The sequence below is a fragment of the Hyperolius riggenbachi genome, chromosome 8, assembly GCF_040937935.1.
Source record: "Hyperolius riggenbachi isolate aHypRig1 chromosome 8, aHypRig1.pri, whole genome shotgun sequence".
Taxonomy (NCBI): domain Eukaryota; kingdom Metazoa; phylum Chordata; class Amphibia; order Anura; family Hyperoliidae; genus Hyperolius; species Hyperolius riggenbachi.
This window is the reverse complement of record NC_090653.1, coordinates 241,331,509-241,353,995: the sequence shown is the minus strand read 5'-3', so window position 1 is coordinate 241,353,995 and position 22,487 is coordinate 241,331,509. Positions and strand designations below refer to the sequence as shown.

At 43.6% G+C, this 22,487-nt stretch overlaps 1 protein-coding gene across 14 annotated transcripts in view; it reads right to left on the bottom strand.

The window, feature by feature from the left end:
- The window catches only part of DNM1 (dynamin 1), a 231,507-nt gene that overhangs the window by 142,778 nt on the left and 66,242 nt on the right, over positions 1 to 22,487 (bottom strand). For all 14 annotated transcript variants that reach the window (XM_068248443.1, XM_068248447.1, XM_068248442.1 and 11 more), the window contains exons 2-4: positions 9,492 to 9,565; positions 6,844 to 6,993; positions 4,202 to 4,405 (exon numbers count right to left, since the gene is read on the bottom strand). In XM_068248443.1, the coding sequence (XP_068104544.1) occupies positions 4,202 to 4,405; positions 6,844 to 6,993; positions 9,492 to 9,565 (428 nt within the window). The remainder of the gene's footprint in view (positions 1 to 4,201; positions 4,406 to 6,843; positions 6,994 to 9,491; positions 9,566 to 22,487) is intronic.

The following is a 22,487-nucleotide window of genomic DNA, read 5'->3' as shown; positions in this document are numbered from 1 at the left end:
CTTTGAGAGCTGCATAATGCGGCTCAATCTGACGTCCAACTTCAACACCACCACGCATTGTGTTAGGAGCACATTATGCGACCATAACGTCCCCTAAAACGCAACGTCTTGGTGGGAAAGTAGCCGAAGAGTTAAGAAACTTCAGTTGTTATCTATGCAAAAGAGCTTCTCTGAGCTCCCCTACCCAACTTGGGCCAAAGACATTCCTGTTTTGTAAAGCACTTAGGCTCAGTTCCCACAGTGTAGTGTCTCGCTGAGAATTGTGGTCTGCTAACTGCCACGGATCTGTTGCAGCATGACAAGCGTGAACAGCTTAATTTATAAAATAGGAGCCTTTCACTTTATGAGCAGAGAATAGACAAAAAAAATGTCTGTTCTCTAATCTAGTGGGAACAGAGCCTTAAACAACCAAGAACCAGTAATAGACAGGTTGAGATAAGATTTTACTGCAAGAAAGTTCAAAGGTTCATTAGCTCTGCTCTGTTTTAGAGCTTAAAAAAAGCTATATACAGTAACTGAAAATAAAAATAAGAGACTCTTCTTCTTTGCTACTAATGTTCTATTTCTTAGCTGTACTACACATACAATTCATTATATCATAAGTTGTTTTGCTTTAGCTCAAACATCTGATCTGCATGTTTGTTCAGGGTCTATGACTAAAAGTATTAGAGGTAGAAGATCAGCAGGACAACCAGGCAATGTGCATTGTTTAAAAGGAAACAAATATGGCAGCCTCCATATCGCTCTCAGGTCAGTTGTTGTTTAATTTCCTTTCACAGCAAAATACAGTAATCCTTCGCCCACCATCTGTACTGAACAAATGTAAATGGCACTCCCTATTGGGAACGGACCATATTATTGTTATAACTAGTAGACCGAAGCTGTTTAAAAACGGGCTCTAGGTCTGTGTTGGAACACCTCCTCCCTCCCCTCTGCTCTCCTCCCCTCCCTCCCCTGTGACCGCCGCCGCGCACAGTAAGGGTCTGTTCATACTTGCTGCGTTTGTAGAACGCGTATAAATTCAAAGAAACGCAAGTTGAAAAACGCATGCGTTTTTCTTGCGTTTGAATGCGTTTTCTATTGCGTTTTGCACAAACATGTGACCCAGGGGAAAAAAAAAGAATTATGGGAACCGCAGAGGAAAACGGACGCTAAAAACGCAATAGTACGCGTTTTTGATACGCGTCCATAGACTTTCATTGCGTCCGTTTCTATGCGTATCGCACAGAACTGCGTGCAGCAATGCGGATGAGAAACGTATGCGTCTCATACGCATACATGTGAACTACCCCATTAAAAAGCATTACGAGCCGTTTCTATGCGTTTTTGGTACCAGTACGCGTTCCCTGAAAACGGCTAGGAACGCATATAGTCTGAACAGGCCCTTAGCGTGAATGCGTGCGCATGCCCGCCGCACGCCTTCCATGGGCTCACACTCCCGCCCAGCGGCCCCAAGGCCCATCCTGCTCCCTGTCCTAAGGGGGTCCCTGTGGCACATGCTCAGTAGCGCAAACTCAGGGACACAAACACGGGACGCAGAGACACAGGGGATTTATTGCAAAGGATTACTGTAACCCACTGAGCCCTTGGTAAGAATGGCCAATGAGATGCAACGCACAGGCCCATATGCAATTCACTTTTTCACCTGAGTTTTCTCCTTGGAGAATTCTCCTTAGAGAAATTTCAAATGTGTCAATAAAATGCCTAAAACCACCAGCAAGCAAACAAATACTCAAAATAATTTTGATGGTACTTTTTCACATACTTTTTGGTACTTTTTCCATTGCAAAGTGCTAAAAAGTTAATATAAATCAAAAGATTAAAAGTGATCTCCTAGGAGAAAACTCGGGAGAAAAAAATGAATTGCATATGGCCCATAGTCCTGCATATGTGCAGTCTGAAATGTGGGCCAGGCTTTACCTCTATGGAAGCCAGTCTACTCTGTATTGCAAATGAGCACTTCACATTGGACAGGAAGTCAGAGATGTGAAGGGACAAGGAATTCAAAACTATGAAATAGCATGTTTCAGATGGGGTGGGGGGGGGGGGGTCATTTTAAAGGTTTCATTATAGAAAAAGGGGAAAGAATATCTGTGCTTTGCTGCAAATTTGCAGCTATGCAGAGCGTTTCCTTAAAGGGAACCAGAGAGGGTCGGCATGAAAAAAATAGAACAAGATTTTATACATACCTGGGGCTTCTTCCAGCCCCATAAGCCTGGATCGCTCCCACGCCGCCATCCTCCGCTTCCTGGATCGGCGGTACCGGGTCCCGTCACTTCCGGCAGACGCGGACAATTGCTCCCTCCATACTCGTATGCATGAGGCTGCGCAGCAGGCAGCCTCATGCGTATGTGTATGGAGGGAGCCCCGTGTGATGCGGACATTTGGCCGCGTCTGCCGGCCGACTGGCCGACTCGCGGCAATGACGGGACCCGGTACCGGCGGATTCAGGCAGCAGAGGGCGGCGGCGTGGGAGCGATCCGTGCGTATGGGGCTGGAGGAAGCCCCAGGTATGTATAGAAGCTCTCCCTGAACCTCTCTGGTTCCCTTTAAAGAGAACCAGAGGCGGGTTTCTGACATTAGTATTAAGACACAAAAGCACATTCTGCATACAATGCCCAGCCTCTGTGTCCTTACAGTGTGCCCCCCCTCTCCCCCGTGATCTGCTGTCCCCCATTACAAAAGCCACCAGGCTAGCAAAACGCAGATTGTCGCTAGCTGGCTGTTTACCTTTAGGCTGCCACTCAGTGCCGCTCCCTGCCTGAGTCCTTTCCCTCCCCGCCTCCGTAAGCTTCCTCCAATTGGCTTATAGAGGCAGGGAGGGAAGGGACGCAGGCGGGGAGCCGCGCTATAGAGAAGGCGGGGGAGCGGTGCTGAGTGGCAGCATAAAGGTAAACAGCCAGCTAGCGACAATCTGCGTTGTTCCAGCCTGGCAGTTTTTATATTGGGGGACAGCAGAGCAACAAGGAGAGTGGGGGGACACTGTAAGGACACAGAGGCTGGGCATTGTATGCAGAATGTGCCTCTGTGTCCTAATATTGATGTCAGAAACCCACCTCGGGTTCTCTTTAAAGAGGCACTGTAGTGGCATATAGTCAAATGTAGTAAATTATTCAGGTATTATTTGTACTGACTTCAGAATTCTCAGAAGCAAACATTCCGCAGAGCTGCACCTGACAGCACTAAAGATGTTGCCGCCTGTGATCAATTTCAGAATGTAAATCAGGGTGAAGAAAAATTTTACAATGGGCAAACACTGAGCAAATCATTTATAAATTAATACTGTAAAAAAAAAAACACTTTTATTCATTACATTATTTTCACTACAGTTCCTGTTTAATGAAAGTCAGCATTTCTTCTTTGCTCTAAAAGATTATTTACAGCATAAAACATGCTAGTGCAAAAGAATGTTAGCAAAACAGCATTCAAACAGTTAAATACAGCACTTAAAGTAGACCCAAATTCTTGCACAGGACAAAGGAAAACAGTAAAAGTGCACCCTGTATAAATCAAGAGAGTTTAGCCTAATTCCCCCTCAACTGTGACTAATCACAACTGTAATGTTATCTCTCCGCTGTGTCAGTTGGCTGCCATGGCAGAGCAGCTATTTTGTAAACACAGAACGTTAACCCTAAGTCTGCTTCCATGAAAGCAGGAAGCAGACACACTGCATATTTATTGCAGGAGCTGTATCAGCTGTAACAAAGAAATGTTTTTCATTAAACGTCATTATGCTATTGCTTATTTTTTCAGAGCACAGAGGATATTCTGAGTTCGGGTCAACTTTAATTCTTCAGCGGAAGCTTCCTGCTGCATACAAACTGGTGATAATATTATCTTTCGCTTACACTCCTTTGTCAACTACAATTAGTATACAGCCAGCAGCATGTTGAAACTGATCTGAACACAATTTAGAACCAGAGAGACCTGAGAAATGATCACTGGATACATTATAATAAATAAATATAGCAGCTATGCAGTCAAATGCAATGGCAGCTTTCAAAGCAGATAAACTGTACTTTGGAAACGTGTAATCTGTAAATGAGCAATACTACTAGAGCACAAAAGCAAATATGATCACTGTATGGATAATAAGAAATAGGAAAACATGTTTTTATTGAATATTATGTCATAGTTTATTCCCTCTGTAAGTATAATACAACTGAACACAAAGTCCTTCTAGGCTTAATTTTGGACAAACCTTGAGGGTCCACTTCTTTGGCGATTTTCAAGGCATCCGAGTTTGCCAGATCTGTGTTAGCTGGAGACACGGCTAGTAGGAGGCAATTCTCCTTGGTGACGAATTGCATAAGCATTTCACGGATCTGAAACTCAATGTCTGCAGGCTGGTCACCAACTGCGATTTTGGTCATCCCCGGTAGATCGACCAGCGTCAGATTAAGCACTGGAAAGAAAGCATACCAAAAAACTAAGGTCGCAACACAGACATAATAAGGACTGTTCAACTAAAACTAGAACTTGTCTATAAAAAAATGGTGCAGCCTGCCATTATTGGCCTCCAGAAAGTGGCAAGCAGTAATGCTCATCCTTTTGGCTATAATCATTTCAAAATCAATTACCCGGAATAAGCAATCAGTGTCTGATCTTCATTCCTATCCCAGGTAAGCCAATAAGAAATGATCATATTCAGAGTAGCAATGTTACAGTAAGGGCCGGTTCACACAAGCTTTCACCCAGCTTCCAGTGGCGTCCAGTTTGGCAGCGTCTCGTTCGGGCTTTTGTGGGCATTCGGTGGCTTCCCGCTGCAATCAGTGTTTTTCGCTCCCTCATGGGGACATGAAGACATGGCAGTAATCGACCCTGGATGCTGCATGTAGTTTCCAGGGTTGCCTGAAACGACAGGGAAAATCGGGATCGGACCGACGCGTTCGTGCAAACGCCGGTAAAAGCCCAATACAAATGCTCCCATTCGCTTGAATGGGAGCGTTTGACGACGAGTCTTAGAAGCCGGGCGTCAAGGGAAACCGGCTCTAAGCCAAGGCAATTAGAAGATTTATCCATATTTCTCAATTTATTTACTTAAATTTCAGGATACCTAAAAATCTATATTCTACTGGTGTTCAGTTATTGCAACTCATTTTTCGACCCTTCCTTTTAATCTGCATTTAAGGCCTATGTGGATGCACCATTTTATATCAGTCCCTGTGCCCCAAACTTCACCGTTAAAGTGGGATTATACTCCGAAAACTAACATTTCAGTAACTACTCTAAGTTAAATAAAAGAACATTTGAAAGCATTCCCAAGTATTCACTGTGTGTACAATTAAGTATTTACACTACAGAGAGCAGTAGAAGCTTGCTTATCTCGTGTCACCGGCAACTCTGCACCGCTCTTTTTCTGTTGAAGTGACTGTGTGTGTGTGTGTGTGTGTGTGTGTTCCGATGACTAGAGATAAGCAGCTTCTACTGCTCTTTGCAGTTAACTATTTTACACACAGGGAATGCTTGGAGATGCTTTCATGTGTTCTTTTACATGTAACTAAGAGTAGTCACTGAAATTTTAGTTTTGTGAGTATAATACAACTTTAATAACCAAGGCCTTCATTACCTACTATTTTGTGAATAATTAAGCAGTAGTTTTAAATCTGTTTTCTCAGTACTGTACAAAGAGGCAAGAAACTTATAGATATGTCCTGTCATTCTTCTATTTGACTTGATTACATCTGTTTAATATTTTCTTCTTGATTTTTCTTAGTAACCTGCTTTAATAGCATTTTCACAACAACCTGAACAACTCCCTTGCATGGGGCTTTGAAGTACTGTGTTGTTCACATATCTCCTTCACTAGGCTCATTTTCATACTGCAAAATCACTTTGAAATAACTACCTGGCCAGCACCCCCCCCCCCCCTCCCCCAAAAAGAAAAATTAAATCGCTAGAAATTAAATCGCTACAAAAACCGCCAGAAATCAACGTATACAAGGCTAGCTAAAACCGCTGAGTGATTGCAATCTGAAGTGGTCCCCAGGCCTAATTCAGATTTGTACCGAGAAGTACCACAAGGTGGAAATCAGAAGGTAATCAGTTGTTTGCCGGATCAGCCGGCTCATGCATGGCTAGCTGAAGCTGGGCTGTTTCTGGCCATTTTGGCACCCCAGGCAAGGCACCTTTTTGTCTCCCTACCCCAATCTAGTGAATGGGAAGATCATAACTTAGATCAATTAGTTTTGTGGCCACGACAATAAGAAATTGATAGTTTGCATATAAACTTACATATAAAGGTTGTTTGCCAAAATAAGTTTGTAAAGGATACAGAAATTATTACCAGGCCGTATACTGTACATTTCATTAGCCCAAACTCACTGAACCCATATAATAAACCCTTCCAATAATGGTTTTGAGGGGTGTGTATCCACTTTATAAACATACTGTTCATGTATAGCCTGGGTCTTATAGGTTAGAATATTGCCCTGGAAATCCAATCAAAGTTGCAACAATCAACATAGCAGTGCCGTTTAGGTGTTAAAATTGCCATCCATCCCTTACCTAATGGAACTAGCAGTTGGCTATAAGAATTCCATAAAGTACAGTGTGCTAAGACTAGCTCTGCGGTGCTCCCTCCTAAAGTTGTCACTCCAGGCATCTGCCTGGTATGCCCATGCCTAAAACCAAAACGAATATGCCTTCTACAGTAAATGGCCAATTGCGAAAGGAAGTCAGTTAACCTACTAGTATGTTTGTGGGACCACACACACAGAACCTACAAATCCCACGCATATACTGTCGTTTCTTGGGTGCAAACTTGTAACACAAATGCTCCAAAGCCAGATTGCAAACCACCATGCTAATCCTGATATTCTGCATACAGACTGTCAGACTCACCATTTGGAGAATAGACACGAAGGTTAATTGGCACAGGGGAAATGCCCTTGTTATTTCCGGTGACCCGGTCTGTCTCAGCTTCAATTTCTCCGCGGATCTCATCGAAGTCCGTAAACTTCTTTCCCTTACAGTGCAGAAACTCCCCATATTCTGTAAAATAGTAATGGGACAGCCAATGGAAAATACACCCAGTATACTGTATCAGGGACATTTGGCATGACAATACAAGTAGCAAATTATTTACAATGTACTTGCAATGCAAAATCAACAGATCTCTAATTTAAAGGGAAGCTTAAAGCAGTATCGTCACCATAAAAATCAAATTTCAACAGCAACTGGTCTGAGTGTATTAAGTGATAAAGATGCTAAGCCTGCATTTAAAACTTTCAAAACTTTTTCTGCTGTTATGATTTGGAGTTATCACATACTTAAAGAGAACCTGTACTGAGTAAAATTATTTAAAATAAACACATGAGGTAACTTCAAATGAACATTACATAGTCACCTTGCCACCAGTTCCTCTCAGAAGCTCACCATTGTCTTCTTACAGTGATCCCTTCCAGTTCTGACAACATTTTGTTAGAACTGAAATATATCAGTTGCTGTCAGTTACAGCTGAGAGGAGAACTGATGTGTCCATGTTTCCCTATGGCTCAAGTGGGTGATGTTACAGTTCAACTGTGTGCTGACCAGGAAGCTGTTATGGGGTAATAGCCATTTTCAAAATGGAGGACCGAGAATTCCATTGATCACAGTGCACAAACAGGACGCAGGAGAGGCGAAAGTGATTGAGGAGTAGACTACACAGGAGGTAAGTATGACTTGTGTATGTTTATTTTGACTTTTAATGTTCAGTTCAGGTTTTCTTTAAGGAGCACTGGCCCTTTAGTAGTCGTGCCAAAGAATTGCATGCTGGGGGTTCTTTTTATCTATAATCTTTTCCTCCTCTGTCCTTTATTTTCCTGCCAGCTGCTTATCTGAAACCTAATCCCCTACTCGCTTGTGTTTACAAGCAAGGCTGAGGTGATTCCTCGATTGGAGGAGACAAGAAAAAAAGTAAAGGGCAGAAATGACATCACGAGTTAGCCTTAACTGTGGGCAAAAGACATGGCCCCAACCAGGGACAGAATTCTCGTCATTTACTATATAACATTCACTGAAATCAAATCATGGACAGTATAATACATGTGTTATGTAAGTAGATCAAGTATTTATCTACTTACATATGTGTTTTTTTCCCTGGTATAGTATGGCTGATCCTACTGCTTTAAAGCAGCAGGGGCAGTCATACTATCCATGGAAAAATAAACCACATTTATAAGTAGATAACTACTTGTTCTACTTGCATAACAGATGTATTGTACTGTCCACGTGTTGATTTCAGTGAATTTTACATAGTAAATGAAGAGAATGCTGTTACTGGCATTTTCATTCTTGGTTCCCTCTGACTGAAGCCAATCCTGATGTCATTTCCTCCCTTACTTTTTTCCTCCTAGAAACCGCACTGTCATAGCTAGCTTGCTTTGTAAACACATGAGTACAGCATAGATCAGATTTCAGCAGCTCACTGAACTGCCCTCAGCCAATCATTGAGGAGCAGCAATGTGGGAGGGGTGATAACAAGCTTCCTTCTTATTGGCAATAGCAAAAATAGAGCCAAGCTGACTGAAATAAGATTTATTACAGCAGAAACATTTCTGAATAGATTGGAATGCCTGCAATGCAGGGTAAGATTTCAGGCTGCAGTTAAACAAATAATAGTGGGTAAATGGAATTTGATTTTGTGACTGACAATCCAGCTTTAAGTGACATGTGACATGAGATAGACATGTTTATGTACTGATGCCTAAAGGTGACCACTAATGATACAATTTGCTGAACGATTACAAATCTGATCAGATTAATGAAATCAATCCGAATTTCGGTTCAATCTCCTCAATGTGATCAGAATGGTTAGGAGATTTTTGTCCATTAGTGGTCCAAACGATAATTTACAATCGTTCATAAGAAGAATCGTTCGTAATCGATTGCTAGGAAAATTGTATAATTAATGGCCACCTCTACATTAACCCTCCTCCTTATGCCTAACACTAATCCCCACCCCACCTGAAAGCCACAACTTCTTATTAGGGGACATGTAGTCAGCCTACTACATAAATAATGCCAGTAATACTGACTCTCTAATGCCTTGTTTTGCAACTCAAAATGGGTGGAAGCAGGAAATTCAGCTCACAGCAGAGCCCTAGCTGTCACCAGAGCACGAAATAAATCCAAACCTCCCAAATGGGAAGACAAATAGCAACTCAATACTGACCATTTTTTACCATTTCCAAGCATTCCCTAACTAACATATACAGTTTGTCTAGAGTTCTATTTTAAATATGAGTTACAGAAGTGCCTGTACAAAAGCTTACAGGTAAGCATTCCAGCGGTTCTGGAGGTGTGTCTAGCTTCTAAGGGCAACAATGGTTAATTTGCATATATTCAGCAGTGATTCACTGGGAGACATCTCAAGCTCACTCCAACCTGAATTATCGCAAATTCTTTCTGATTTAAGAAAGCAAACTATTGTAATCCCACATCCAGATGGTACCCCAACATGCCATGCAGCTAAATCACATTCTGATTCAGTATATTAACGTTCTTACCTGTAGGGCTATTCACTAGTTGCAGAACAAGAGGTCTACGGGTAACAATGCCAGATCCACGGGGCAGGAAATCTCTAAAATCAGAGAAAAGAGAAAACAAAAACACTCAGTGAGAAAATAGAGCACAGGACCATACATAAACACAGGACTATGAAAACTGGGTTAAAGACAGCTCCAGCTAACCACTTCTTCCCTTTGATCCAGTTTTTATACATTAGCTCTTATATTGGCTAAAATACTAAATATGGGATGATGTCACATCATCTTATGCATTTACTTTGTTCACTATCTGGGGATGCTGGCATTTCCGTGAGTGGAACCTGCACTATTCCCCTAAACCTTGTGAATTCCTGTAAAGTGAGCTCCAGAGCAGGGCAGAGCTGGGCGAGAGGAGCACATGACCTGGATAGATGTAAGGGGATCCCAAGACAGCTAGGATAGGTCAATAGGGGGCAAAAGATGACAAAGGGGAGGGCAGGTAAGCTGCTAGCCTCAGTAAGAGCAGGGGAAGGGGATTGGGAACTTCCTTTCTGGAATCAGTGGACAACAGGCAACATCACAGTGAAGGAGCAGCAGGCAGACCTAAACACACCCCAGGCAGACCCACATGCACCCTACACAGAGAAATTGTGAGTCTTTTACTAGTGTCAGCTTAGACAGTTTAGTGCACCAGGAATGGAGGCACCCCTGGGTCGGTTCTGGGAGAGGATGAGGAACCAGACTGAGGAAGTAGGGCTGGAGTGGGTAGAGGGGCAACTGAATGACATGGGCAGTCAGCCATCCAACACTCTGGGTGCGAGGGCCCCCCCCCTTCATTCCCCCGTACACGCAGGCCCCCATCCAGATGCAGCCCATCCAGTGTGCAGCCCTCCCCCCCCCCCCCCCCCCCCCCCAGCATCAAGCTGCTCTGACTCAGCCGGCACCTCTGAAACAGGCTGCCCCCTCCCCTTCATAATCTCCGGGACTGTGGCGGCCCCGTTGCAACCAATGACCCCCCTTCTCACCCATGTGGTCTCCACAGAAGAGATGTCCGCCCGGAGCCCATTTCTACCGATGTTCCCTGGGGCCAGAGCGTTCTGTTTTCCCCAGTGCTGTTACTTGGAACCTGCATTATTCACCTAAACCTTGTGAATTCCTGTAATGTAACTGTATAGCTTGTATTCCAGTGTACAAGGAAATGTCACTATGCAGACCATATCACAGGGATCTGGCATCTGGAACACAGGTTACTAGTGGGCTGGGAGCGAAGATGCGGTGTGGGACATGTCGGCTGCAAGGGGCTGGAGGAGGCCCCGGGTAGGTATATCATGGGGCAGCATTATATGGCTGATGCTTCCTTTAAGTTTGGCATTTTATTCCACACACTGGGTCAGTGTTCTAATCTCTAAGACCTTGGTCACACTCACACTATACTCGTTGCTGTGCGCATTTTGGTACTGTGTATGTAGGAACATCAGAAGTGCATAGACTGTGCTGTCTGATGCTCAGACTATATGCGCTGCAAAGCGTTGCGCAGCAATGCAATGCACTATCGCACTGATGAATGCATTTTTTGGCAAAGCGCAGCGTTGACCCATTTACTGTACTGAATGGGATCAGCAGCGCAACACAGGGAAGCACAGATGACGTGCGATCAAAGGCTTTGCATTCCAATCGCACGGCCATCTACTTTAATGCGAATGAGGCCTAACTGTACACTTACTGTAAGCAATTCATGATCATTTCCACTTTAAAGGTCACCCAAGGTGAAAATAAACTAATGAAATAAACAATTGTATCTATCTTCCTTCCCCTAAAAATTACTTTTTAAGATATTCTACAGTTTTATTTTATATTAAAATCGACTTTTCAAGTTTTTACTGTTTTATCTCAATGACACATTCACTGAAGTATGCCGGAGCTAAAATCTATGAACGATTGACCCTTTTCATTTCTTTCCTGCTCTCAGAAGCAATTTTCTGCTAAGAAAGTTTTTTATAGTTGTAATTTCTTATCAGTGAAGTCCTGACTCAGACAGGAACTGCCATTTACATACCTGATGTTTAAAGGGGTTCTGTGGAGGCTGCTGCAGATAAAAACAGACACTTACCTGGGGCTTTTATCAGCCCCCTGTAGCTGTCGTGTCCCACGCCGTCCTCCGATCTGGCGTTCCCCGCCACCGGGCTGTTATTCGTCTAACACAGACGAATAATGCGTGCTCCCGTTCGCGCAAGTTTTTTTGTACTGCGCCTGCGCAATAAGCATCCGATGACGCGGGCAGGAGCAAGCAGGCCCGCGGCCCCACCGCGCAGCCGCAGTTGGATGCATGACGCGCAAGACCGGGGGCGGCGGCGGAGAACGGCAGATCGGAGGAGGACGGCGTGGGACATTACTGCTACAGGGGGCTGATAAAAGCCCCAGGTAAGTGTGTTTTTATCTGTAGCTGCCCCCACAGAACTCCTTTAACTCTTTCAGGCAGAGAAAGATAAAAAGGAACACAGCACAGTTATCTGTGTGCTTGGCACTGTACATGCACATGTCTATCTCATCATGTCACATGTCACCTCGGGTATTCTTTAAGTCTCATGCCAAGTCATGATCTCATAGATATTTATATGCATCTTATCCATCCGCAAGCTAATCAATCTCCTCAGGATCATGTGTGTTCCTCTCCTCTGCTGAAGTCCTGTCTCACCATTCTCTCCTTAATTATTGATGGTGAGAGGGCAGCGAGCCAGGAAACACAGACGAGTGTCACATGTGATCCGGCTACAGGCTCGTGGAGGGTTGGATAGTCAGAAAACCGCACATACATTACTGCCACCCCAGCCCATGTTTTTCTATAGAATTTCAATGGATCAATGATGGAAGTATTATTTACAAGTATAACAGTAAAATGTGTTTTTACAGAAACTATAGGCCTGATCATTATAGCCAGATAAAATACAAGGGATAGCAAAACAGCTTAATTCCTGCAGCACCACATGAGTTGGGCATCGGGTGGTGCCTCTAATAGTAAAATTAGTATTATTTTTTATTTATATAGCGCCAGCATCTTCTGTAGAGCTGTACATAGTGCTAAACAAATATTGGGGAACATACTGTATATACATGAAAAATTCAAGTCACTGTACAATCATGACAATCCAGCAATGCAAGTACAAATACATAAATAGTTAATGTGTGGTTTAAGGTAGTACTAGAATTGGTACACAAATGATACATTTCAACAAAATAAGAAACAAAAGGTGGAGGTCCCTGCCCTTGCAAGCTTACAATCTAGAGGGTAGTGGGGTGGAGACAATAGGAAAGTACAATATCAGGTTTTGGATAGGCATACCTTGCCATGGATAGTTGGGTGCTCAGCCTTGATGCAGAAGCCACATCAGTCCAATACAAGCAATTCAAGGAACGGCTGGCACACCAGTTCAAAGTTCCAAGCAGTTTTATTGAATGCACAACATGACAATTGTTTCGGGGCCGCGGAGGGTCCCCTTCATCAGATAAAGTCTGCACTTTATCTGATGAAGGGCCCCGATACAATTGTCATGTTGTGCATTCAATAAAACTGCTTAGAACTTTGAACTGGTGTGCCAGCCGACCTTGAGTTGCTTACAATAGGAAAGGAAGCCCCCAGAGCAGCCGTTGCTTAGCGACGGGGGGCATGACATGGGCGGAGAATAGAGGCCTGGGGGCAGGAGCTGATAGGCCGGACAGGTAAAGGTGGGCCAGGAGGCGGGGCAAAGCAGCCAGGTAATGTTAAAACAGGGGCAACAAGGGGAAACTTCCTCTTTAAATTTGAACTCCAGAGTGACACCCTCCCACCCACCCTTGAGTCCGTAAGGTTGATCTGCTGCCGCTAACGAGTTGTCACAGCAAAAGACGGCGGGTCCTGGACAATATTGGCAGGACTGATTATGGCTGTGGCAGGACTTGCGTCCTGGCTAAAGAGCAGTTGGTGTACCCACCGAGCGAGAAAAACTGCGGCTGGTGGCTGGTACGGTGGTTATGGTTATCTCTAAATAATGGAGAAGCATTGTTATGGACTCTTATATCATTTTACACGGAAGGTATTATGCAAATGTCTTGGAACGAATTATGAATGTCACAGCAAGGACGGCGGGTCCTTGACAATGCTGGCTGGACTGATTATGGCTGTGGTGGGACTTGTGTCCTGGCTAATGAGCAGTTGGTGTCTCCACCGAGCTAGAAAAACTGCGGCTGGTGGCTGGTACGGTGGTTATTGTTATCTCTAAATAATAAAGAAGCATTGTCATGGACTCTTATGATATCATTTTACATGGAAAGTATTATGCAAATATTTTGTTATGAATTATAAGTGTACTAATAATAAAGCTGTGGCCTTTAATGCCAATGGTTGTCACAGTCTCTTTGTTAGTACTTCAGGCCTCGTTTGAGAGTACGGTTGAAGGTTTCCAGGCTCACAGCATGACGAACAGGCTGTGGGAGAGAGTTCCAGAGGAGGGGGGGACAGACACTCGTGAGAAGTCCTGAATGGGGGAGTGAGAGGAGGCGACCAAGCCAGAGAACAAAAGGGTCTCCTGGGAGGAGCGAAGGTTCCAGGCGAGATGGTATCTGGAGATTAATGAGGAAATGTATGGAGATGACAACTTGTAATTTAAATTACCGATATTTACTGTAATATCAATTATCAATATTTTACTATGCAGTAAACGGTACCCATTCTCACTTGAACCCTCCACTGCAAATGCCTAACCCTAAACCCCCCACCTAATGCTTAGCCCTAACCTCCCCCTTTAGGTGCCTAACCCTAAACTCCCACCTAATGCCTAACAAATAACCCCCCTGTAAGTGCCTAACCTACACACACACTCACATTGCCTAATGGTGCCCATACATGGTACAATTTCATTTTTTTCGATTAGACAATCTTTAATTATTGCGTTAGATCGAATATAAAGATTTTCCAACATGTCCAATCATATTTTTTATTGGAAAAAAAGGGATAATCGATCCTTTTTTCTTGATAAAAAACAAGATTATTTTAAACTTTGATTCGATTTGATCGTTTTGGTCGAATAAAAGGGAAAATTGAACATTTTTATTGTACCGTGTATGGGCACCTTATCTCTAATCCCACACTAAGAGCATAACACTAACCTTAAAACCCAAGAGCCCATATGACTGATAATTGTAGCCAATTGTCTATGAGCAGCTACAACCTTTATTACGATGTAGTATCCGGCTACCAGCCGCATCGGGGGCCCCAATCACTGCGTGTTCGCCGATTACCGATAATTAACCTCCCTGATTGTATGGTGCGTGTTGAGCCCAAGGCTCAACACACACCAAGATTGTATGGTGTGTGTTGAGCCTTAGGCTCAACACGCACCATACAATCATGGTTGCTCAATCTCACCACTTTCATGTAGTATTAGAGCTTATCCAATCAATCATTCAAGGTATTTTCAATCTGTTGGCCCTTATACTACATAGATTCGGTAAATCTGTACAACCAAGATTGTATGGTGTGTGTTGAGCCTTATTTGTACAGTTTCACAATTTTTTCAGTTTATTCATAAATTTAATTAGTTCAACAAATTTGTGTTCTAGTCTTTTATTTATATGTCTTTTATTTATATGCTAAATAAAATGGCAGTTTTAGTAAGTTGAAAGTTAATCGATCGGGTATGTTCGAGCAATAGATGACTGGCAGAAGAATCAGGAAGTAGGTAGATCTACTCAAATGCTTGTCAAGTTCAAACACAAAGGAATAGATGGGTTAATGCTTTGCTGAAACCATCACAGACAACAGAATGCATAGGTTTAGTATGGAAGAAACTACTTATTACTGTTTACATACCTGTAAGCAGTATAAAAGCCCAACTTAGCCCCACTGGCAACTGACAAGAGAGGGTCATGGGGGGAGGGGGTAATTAAAAACTTTTGCAACTGATAACTTTTGAGGCACAAATTTCACATTTTATTCTTACCTCTATCTTCTGTCTTTACCTTAGATCCTATCACGTATTTAAACTTTAACTTCTTAAACTAAAGAACCATATACATGCTAGAATGAAAGTCAGCTAAAGTGGCTGATAGCGCCCCCCGCAGCTGATAATCCGGCATGTGTACATCAGTTCCAGATCACCGTCTGGTCAGTGAGCCACCGAGCGACGATAAGTAAAGCAGAAAGCATTACAAGTTGCAACAAATATACAAGAGTTCTGGTTTCCACTATCCAAAAGGTTATGTATGGCCAGTCCTTGCTTTATGCAAAGTTGAAAAATAATTTCATTCGTAAATTATAGCACTCTTTTTCTGGACAGGTAAGTGAAACTTAGAGCTTGATTCATTATGCGATGCTAACCTACAGTCTTTAGGCGCGCTAACCAGGGTGCTAAGTAGGTTAGCATCGGTTTTCACAATCAGATCGCGCGCTAAGTACCAATGTCCTATGCGCACTCTAAGTCCCATAGGCTTTAATGGGCACTTCGCGCAGAGCGCCCTGCGCTCTGTGCAGTGCGCGCGTAAAGTTTTACGCACATAAAGTTTTGCGCGTGAAAAGCTCGTTTAGACGTGCTAAGGGGGTTTTCACAGGCGTGCTAACAGTTAGCACCACTTTGTGAATCAAGCCCTTAGACAAGTACACTTACACAATACAAACAAACACAAACACAGAACATTTATATCGCGCTTTTCTCCTGGCAGACTCAAAGCTGCAGAGCTGCAGCCACTAGGACGCGCTCTATAGGCAGTAGCAGTGTTAGTGAGACTGGCCCAAGGTCTCCTACTGAATAGGTGCAGGCTTACTGAACAGGCAGAGCCGAGATTCGAACCCTGGTCTCCTGTGTCAGAGGCAGAGCCTTAACCGTTACACTATCCTGGAGAACTAACCTGGAGAACTACTTTAACCTGTGAAGTTATATTGTAACTGTGAGCTGTGACTGTGTAATCCCTGGATAGCTGGTAGAATAATCTTGTTGGGCCTAATATCAATCTGCACCTCAAGCCGGATTAGAAGCCAGAAAAACAGAGAGAGAGAGAGAGAGAGAGAGAGAGAGATTGGGAGAGAGAGAGAGAGAGAGAGAGATTGGGAGAGAGATAGACAGAGTGAAATATGTGGCCACCACACCGCTTTTATTATGCAAAGAGCATTTCTTCAGTGTAGGGGTGCCTTGTAGAGATGTCGCGAACCGCTGATTTTCGGTTCGCGAACTTCCGGGGAAGGTTTGGTTCGCGGAAAAGTTCGCGAACCGCAATAGACTTCAATGGGGAGGCGAATTTTGAAAAATAGAAAAAATTATGCTGGCCACAAAAGTGATGGAAAAGATGTTTCAAGGGGTCTAACACCTGGAGGGGGGCATGGCGGAGTGGGATACACACCAAAAGTCCCACAGAAAAATCTGGATGTGACGCAAAGCAGCGTTTTAAGGGCAGAAATCACATTGAATGCTAAATTGCAGGCCTAACGTGCTTTAAAACATCTTGCATGTGTATACATCAATCAGGGAGTGTAATTAGAGTTCTGCTACACACTGACACACCAAACTCACTGTGTAACGCACCGCAAACAGCTGTTTGTGTAGTGACGGCCATGCTGGACTACTGCGCAACATGGCGAGATTGCTCTTCCTCACTCAGTGATGTCAGGTAATGTGTGACTTCCTTCTCAACTTTCCATGGCATTGTTAAAAAGCTTACGTTTTGTTTTTAAATTACATTTTCTACTTGCTGTGTACTTGTTCAGTACCGCTACAATGAGAATCCTGTGGAGGCGGGCAAGTCTGCCATTGTGACCCCGGGTAATGGCCGGGGAATGAGGGGTTTGAATCTGGTGTGGAGCCTGAGCAGTGAGCTCAGTTTACTCAACACAACATGTAGTAGGTATATGCAGTGAGCTGGGTTTACGCAACACTACAGGTAGTTATGTGCAGTGATGAGGTGGGTTAAGTAAACACAACAGGTAGTAGGTATATGCAGTGAGCTGGGTTCACTCAACACAACAGGTAGTAGGTATGTGCAGTGAGCTGGGTTTACTCAACACAACAGGTAGTTATGTGCAGTGATGAGGTGGGTTAAGTAAACACAACAGGTAGTAGGTATATGCAGTGAGCTGGGTTCACTTAACACTACAGGTAGTTATGTGCAGTGATGAGGTGGGTTAAGTAAACACAACAGGTAGTAGTAGGATGCAGTGAGCTGGGTTCACTCAACACAAAGCTAGGTATATGCAGTGATGAGGTGAGTTAAGTAAACACAACAGGTACTGGGTATATGCAGTACTGGGTAGTACAATGTGCAGCTCCCTGTCACACACACAGGTAGTCAGTCACTGAATGTGCTGGGCTGCTGGCAGTGGCACACACACTATCAATTAGCAAGGCTGTGCATGCAACAAAAGTGTCAGTTTGACACACAGTAAAAAAAATAAAGTACAGGATGAGCTCTGAAAAGAGCTAGGGTGCTATAAAAGCAATAACAATCAGCCAGGAGCAAACTAAGCAGCCAAGAACCTAACTAATCTGTCCCTAGAAGAACAAGTCTGCAGCAGCTCGCCCTAGTCTGTCTAATAGCAGGCACACGAGTGAGTGTAATGGCCGCCGGACCCTGCCTTATATAACGGGGGGGGGGGGGGCTCAAGGGCTTACTGTAGCCTGAATGGCTACAATGTGCCTGCTGACTGTGATGCAGAGGGTCAAAGTTGACCCTCATAGTGCATTATGGGGCGAATCGAACTTCCGCAAAGGTTCGCCTGGCGCAGGTGAACGCGAACCCCCAATGTTCGCCTGGAACCGTTCGCCGGCGAACCGTTCGCTACATCTCTAGTGCCTTGTTGGACCAAACGCTGTTTAAGGTCATATGAGACATTGATGGGCTTCTGGAGGTGGACAGTTATTTTACTAAATTAGACTGAAAGTCTCTCTTCAGTAGAATTCGCAACAGAGTTCATGATATGCAGGTACATCAAGTAACCTTTTCATTTTCAGGACTATACTGTACAGTAGACAGCAGGACATTAGCTGTGTATGGAATTTAACACTTCAGGCCCCTAAGAATTCTCACATATCAGCGGTGTTCCCAATCATTTGCCAATTACTTTATTACTGCTTATCGCACCTAAATGATCTATTTCTTGTTTTTATTTTTTCTCAAATAGATCATCAGGGGGGTCTGTGTGGCTGATATTGTGGTAAACCCCCCCTCCCCCAGCGTGATGTCATGACCATGGTCCTGACAGTTTCCTGTCTGTGAACCTTGTTGCATTGTGGGAAATAACAGCGTTTTCCAACTGCCAAGCAAGCAATATCTCCCTCTGTGCATAGAACTCTCTGTAATGAACATTCTGTACAGGTCACCCGGCAGAACTAAAGATGTCACCACCAGTGATAAATTTCAGAACGTAAATCAGGGAGAGGAAAGTTTTTACAATGGGAAAACACTGACTTTATAATATATATATAATATATAAATTAATATTGTAAAAAAGAAGCAGTTGTACTGTATGTTATTTTCACAACAGTTCCTCTTTAACGGCACCGTCTCTGATGTAGGAGATCAGGGTTCGAATCTCGGCAGTTCCTATTCAGTAATCCAGCACCTATTCAGTAAGGAGTCCTTGGGCTAGACTCATAGACTCACTAACACCGCTATTGCCTATAGAGTGCACCCTTAGTGGCTGCGTCTCTGGCGCTTTGAGTCCGCCAGGAGAGAAGTTCTTAAAGGAACAATGAAATTATTGTTGTTGGAATTATCAGACATATGAAATGGGCAGTCTGCGATTTGAACGCAGTAAGTTTATAATGAAAAAAAATACCACTGTACAAAAAGTGAAGTTTTTTTTATAAAAGTCCTCACAGTGCGGCACCCCTCGAAATATTAGTTCAAGAGGCCTATTTTCCAGTTCTGCTACCCATAGATCGACTCCACTGTATAATAACTTATCCTGGAGATGTTTCCTGCATTACAAACATTTTCGGAACCTGTGGTCAGGCGCCTGTCCAATATGCTGATCTGTGAATTGGGAACAGACATGTGTGAGTTTATTTTACTTAGACTTGTTTCTCTCGGCAATGTGGGAAGCTGGGAATAGTGTTGGAAAACATCTTTTATAGCTATTGCTTCACAGTCAGCTGATGTGTCTCGTAATCGCAGAATGACTAATAATGTGCCACTGTTCATTTCTGCATTGGCCAATTTTGACACAGCTTTGCAGAGGTGTTGTAGAAGGGGTTATAGCTCTCGTGTTATATCCTGACATGATCCAGGTCAGCGTTGCAAAGCTTTGCCAAAGTGGACCTAAACTTAGAACTTCCTCTCTGCTCTAAAAGATACGCAACAGCATAATAACCTTGAGGGCTCGTTTCCACTATCGCGAATCCGCATGCGTCCAACGCATGCGGATTCGCACATGTAATGCAAGTGGATGGGCCTGTTTCCACTGTAGCGTTGTTGAGGTGCGTTTTTTTCAGCGGTGAAAAAACGCACAAAAGAGCCGCAGAATTCGCCTGCGAGTGGAATGCATGTGAATCGCATGCAATGTATTTAATAGGGAAATCGCATGCGTTTTCCCCATGCGTTTTTTGCCGCGAATTCGCATAGGTACCAATGTAAATTCACACAGGCAGTGACATGGTTAAAATCGCATATACCCTCACCTATGCGAATTCGCGGCAAAAAACGCATGCGGAATCGCATCCGCATGCGATTTCATCAGCAGTGGAATCCAGGCGATTCCGCACCGCAATAGTGGACGAGCCCTTAAAGAGACTCTGTAACAAAAATTGCATACTGTTTTTTATCATCCTACAAGTTCCAAAAGCTATTCTAATGTGTTCTGGCTTACTGCAGCACATTCTACTATTACCATCTTTGTAATAAATCAACTTATCTCTCTCTTGTCAGACTTGTCAGCCTGTGTCTGGAAGGCTGCCAAGTTCTTCAGTGTTGTGGTTCTGTGATGCATCTCCCCCCTCCAGGCCCCTCTCTGCACACTGCCTGTGTATTATTTAGATTAGGGCAGCTTCTCTCTTCTCTCTTATGTTTTACAAGCTGGATAAATCCTCCTCTGAGCTGGCTGGGCTTTCACATACTGAGGAATTACATACAGGCAGAGCTGTCTGCACTCTGCAGGAAGAAACAGCCTGACACTTCAGTGGAAGATAGCTGCAGGGGGAAAGAAACACACAAATGATCTCTTGAGATTCAAAAGGAAGGGTGTATACAGCCTGCTTGTGTATGAATGTATTTTCTATGTGTGGACATACTGTACATCAACCTACTTCCTGTTTTGGTGGCCATTTTGTTTGTTTATAAACAAACTTTTTAAAACTGTTTTTAACCACTTTTAATGCGGCGAGGAGCGGCGAAATTGTGACAGAGGGTAATAGGAGATGTCCCCTAACGCACTGGTATGTTTACTTTTGTGCGATTTTAACAATACAGATTATCTTTAAACAAAAACATTTCCTTGTTACAGCTGATACAAATACTGCACTAAATCTGCAGTGTGTCTATTTCCTGCTTTCATGGAAGCTCTGCCCAGGCAGCCAGCTGACACAACTGAGAGATCAAATTACAATCACAGATGAGGGGGGATTAGACAGGCTAAACTCTCATACAGGGTGCATTTCTCTATGCTTTCCTTGTGTCCTGTGCAAGAATTCAGGTCCACTGTAATGAAAAACAAATACAGATTTGCTGGACCACGTGTGTTCACCAGTTCTTCTGTCTCAAGAGGAGAAGAGTAAAATGCTATAAGATTAAGTGAATTAATACTGCAATCTAATGGCCCGTTTCCACTAGCCGCCGTGTGGCCTGCGAGACGCGCAGCGGCACTTCCTTGTGGTGCGAGGACGCAGCCATGCACGGCTATGGGATCCGCTGCCACCCACACGAAAAAATGCTGCAATGTCGGCCGCATTGCTAAGTGATTCGGACTGCGGCAGCATTATCCCCTATAGCAGAGTTTCCCTGCACGATTTGCTTGCGGGGAAACTCTGCGGATTCGGTCCGATTTCCGCAGTAGTGGAAACGGGCCCTAAATGGTAGGTTGACCTTTTAAACATCCACGTTTCTTTAACGTACATCTTTTGCTTTAATTCACATGGTGAACTTATAGGGAACCTGAAGGGAGAGGTATACGGAGGCTACCATATTTATTTCCTTTTAAACAATACCGGTTGCCTGGCAGTCCTGCTGATCTCTTTGGCTGCAGTAGTGGCTGAATCACAACCCTGAAACAAGCATGCAGCTAATCCAGTCTGACTTCTGTCAGAGCACCTGATCTGCATGCTTGTTCAGGGGCTGTGGCTAAACGTAATAGAGACACAGGATCAGCAGGAGAGTCAGGCAACTGGTATTACTTTAAAAAGAAAAATCCATATCCTTCTCAGTTTAGGTTCCCTTTAAGAGGAAGTAAATATGGCTGACTCCATAACCCTCTCACTTCATGTTCCCTTTAAAGAGAAACTCCGACCAAGAATTGAACTTTATCCCAATCAGTAGCTGATACCCCCTTTTACATGAAAAATCTATTCCTTTTCACAAACAGACCATCAGGGGGCGCTGTATGACTGATATTGTGGTGAAACCCCTCCCACAAGAAGCTCTGAGTACCGAGGTACTCCTGACAGTTTCCTGTCTGTGAACCCTGTTACATTGTCGGAAATAGCTGTTTACACATCACTTGCCAGCAGTAAAAATGTCACCATGTAATAAATGTCAGAATATAAATCAGGGATTTAAAATATTTTACAATGAGCAAACACTGACTAAATCATTTATACATAATTATTGTAAAAATGAAGCACTTTTTTACTACATTATTTTCACTGCAGTTCCTCTTTTAGTCCCATTACTAGTTGGAGTGTTGGCTTTGGATAAGATAGCTTGGGGGGAGGAGGGAGTGGAAGACTGTGCATTTAGGTAGCCATACATTTAGAGATGTATGGGCAGATTCGACCAAGAGACATATCTTTGTTACACCCTATACAAATTCAAAAAGAAATCTGCACAGTTTCTACTTCCTGATTC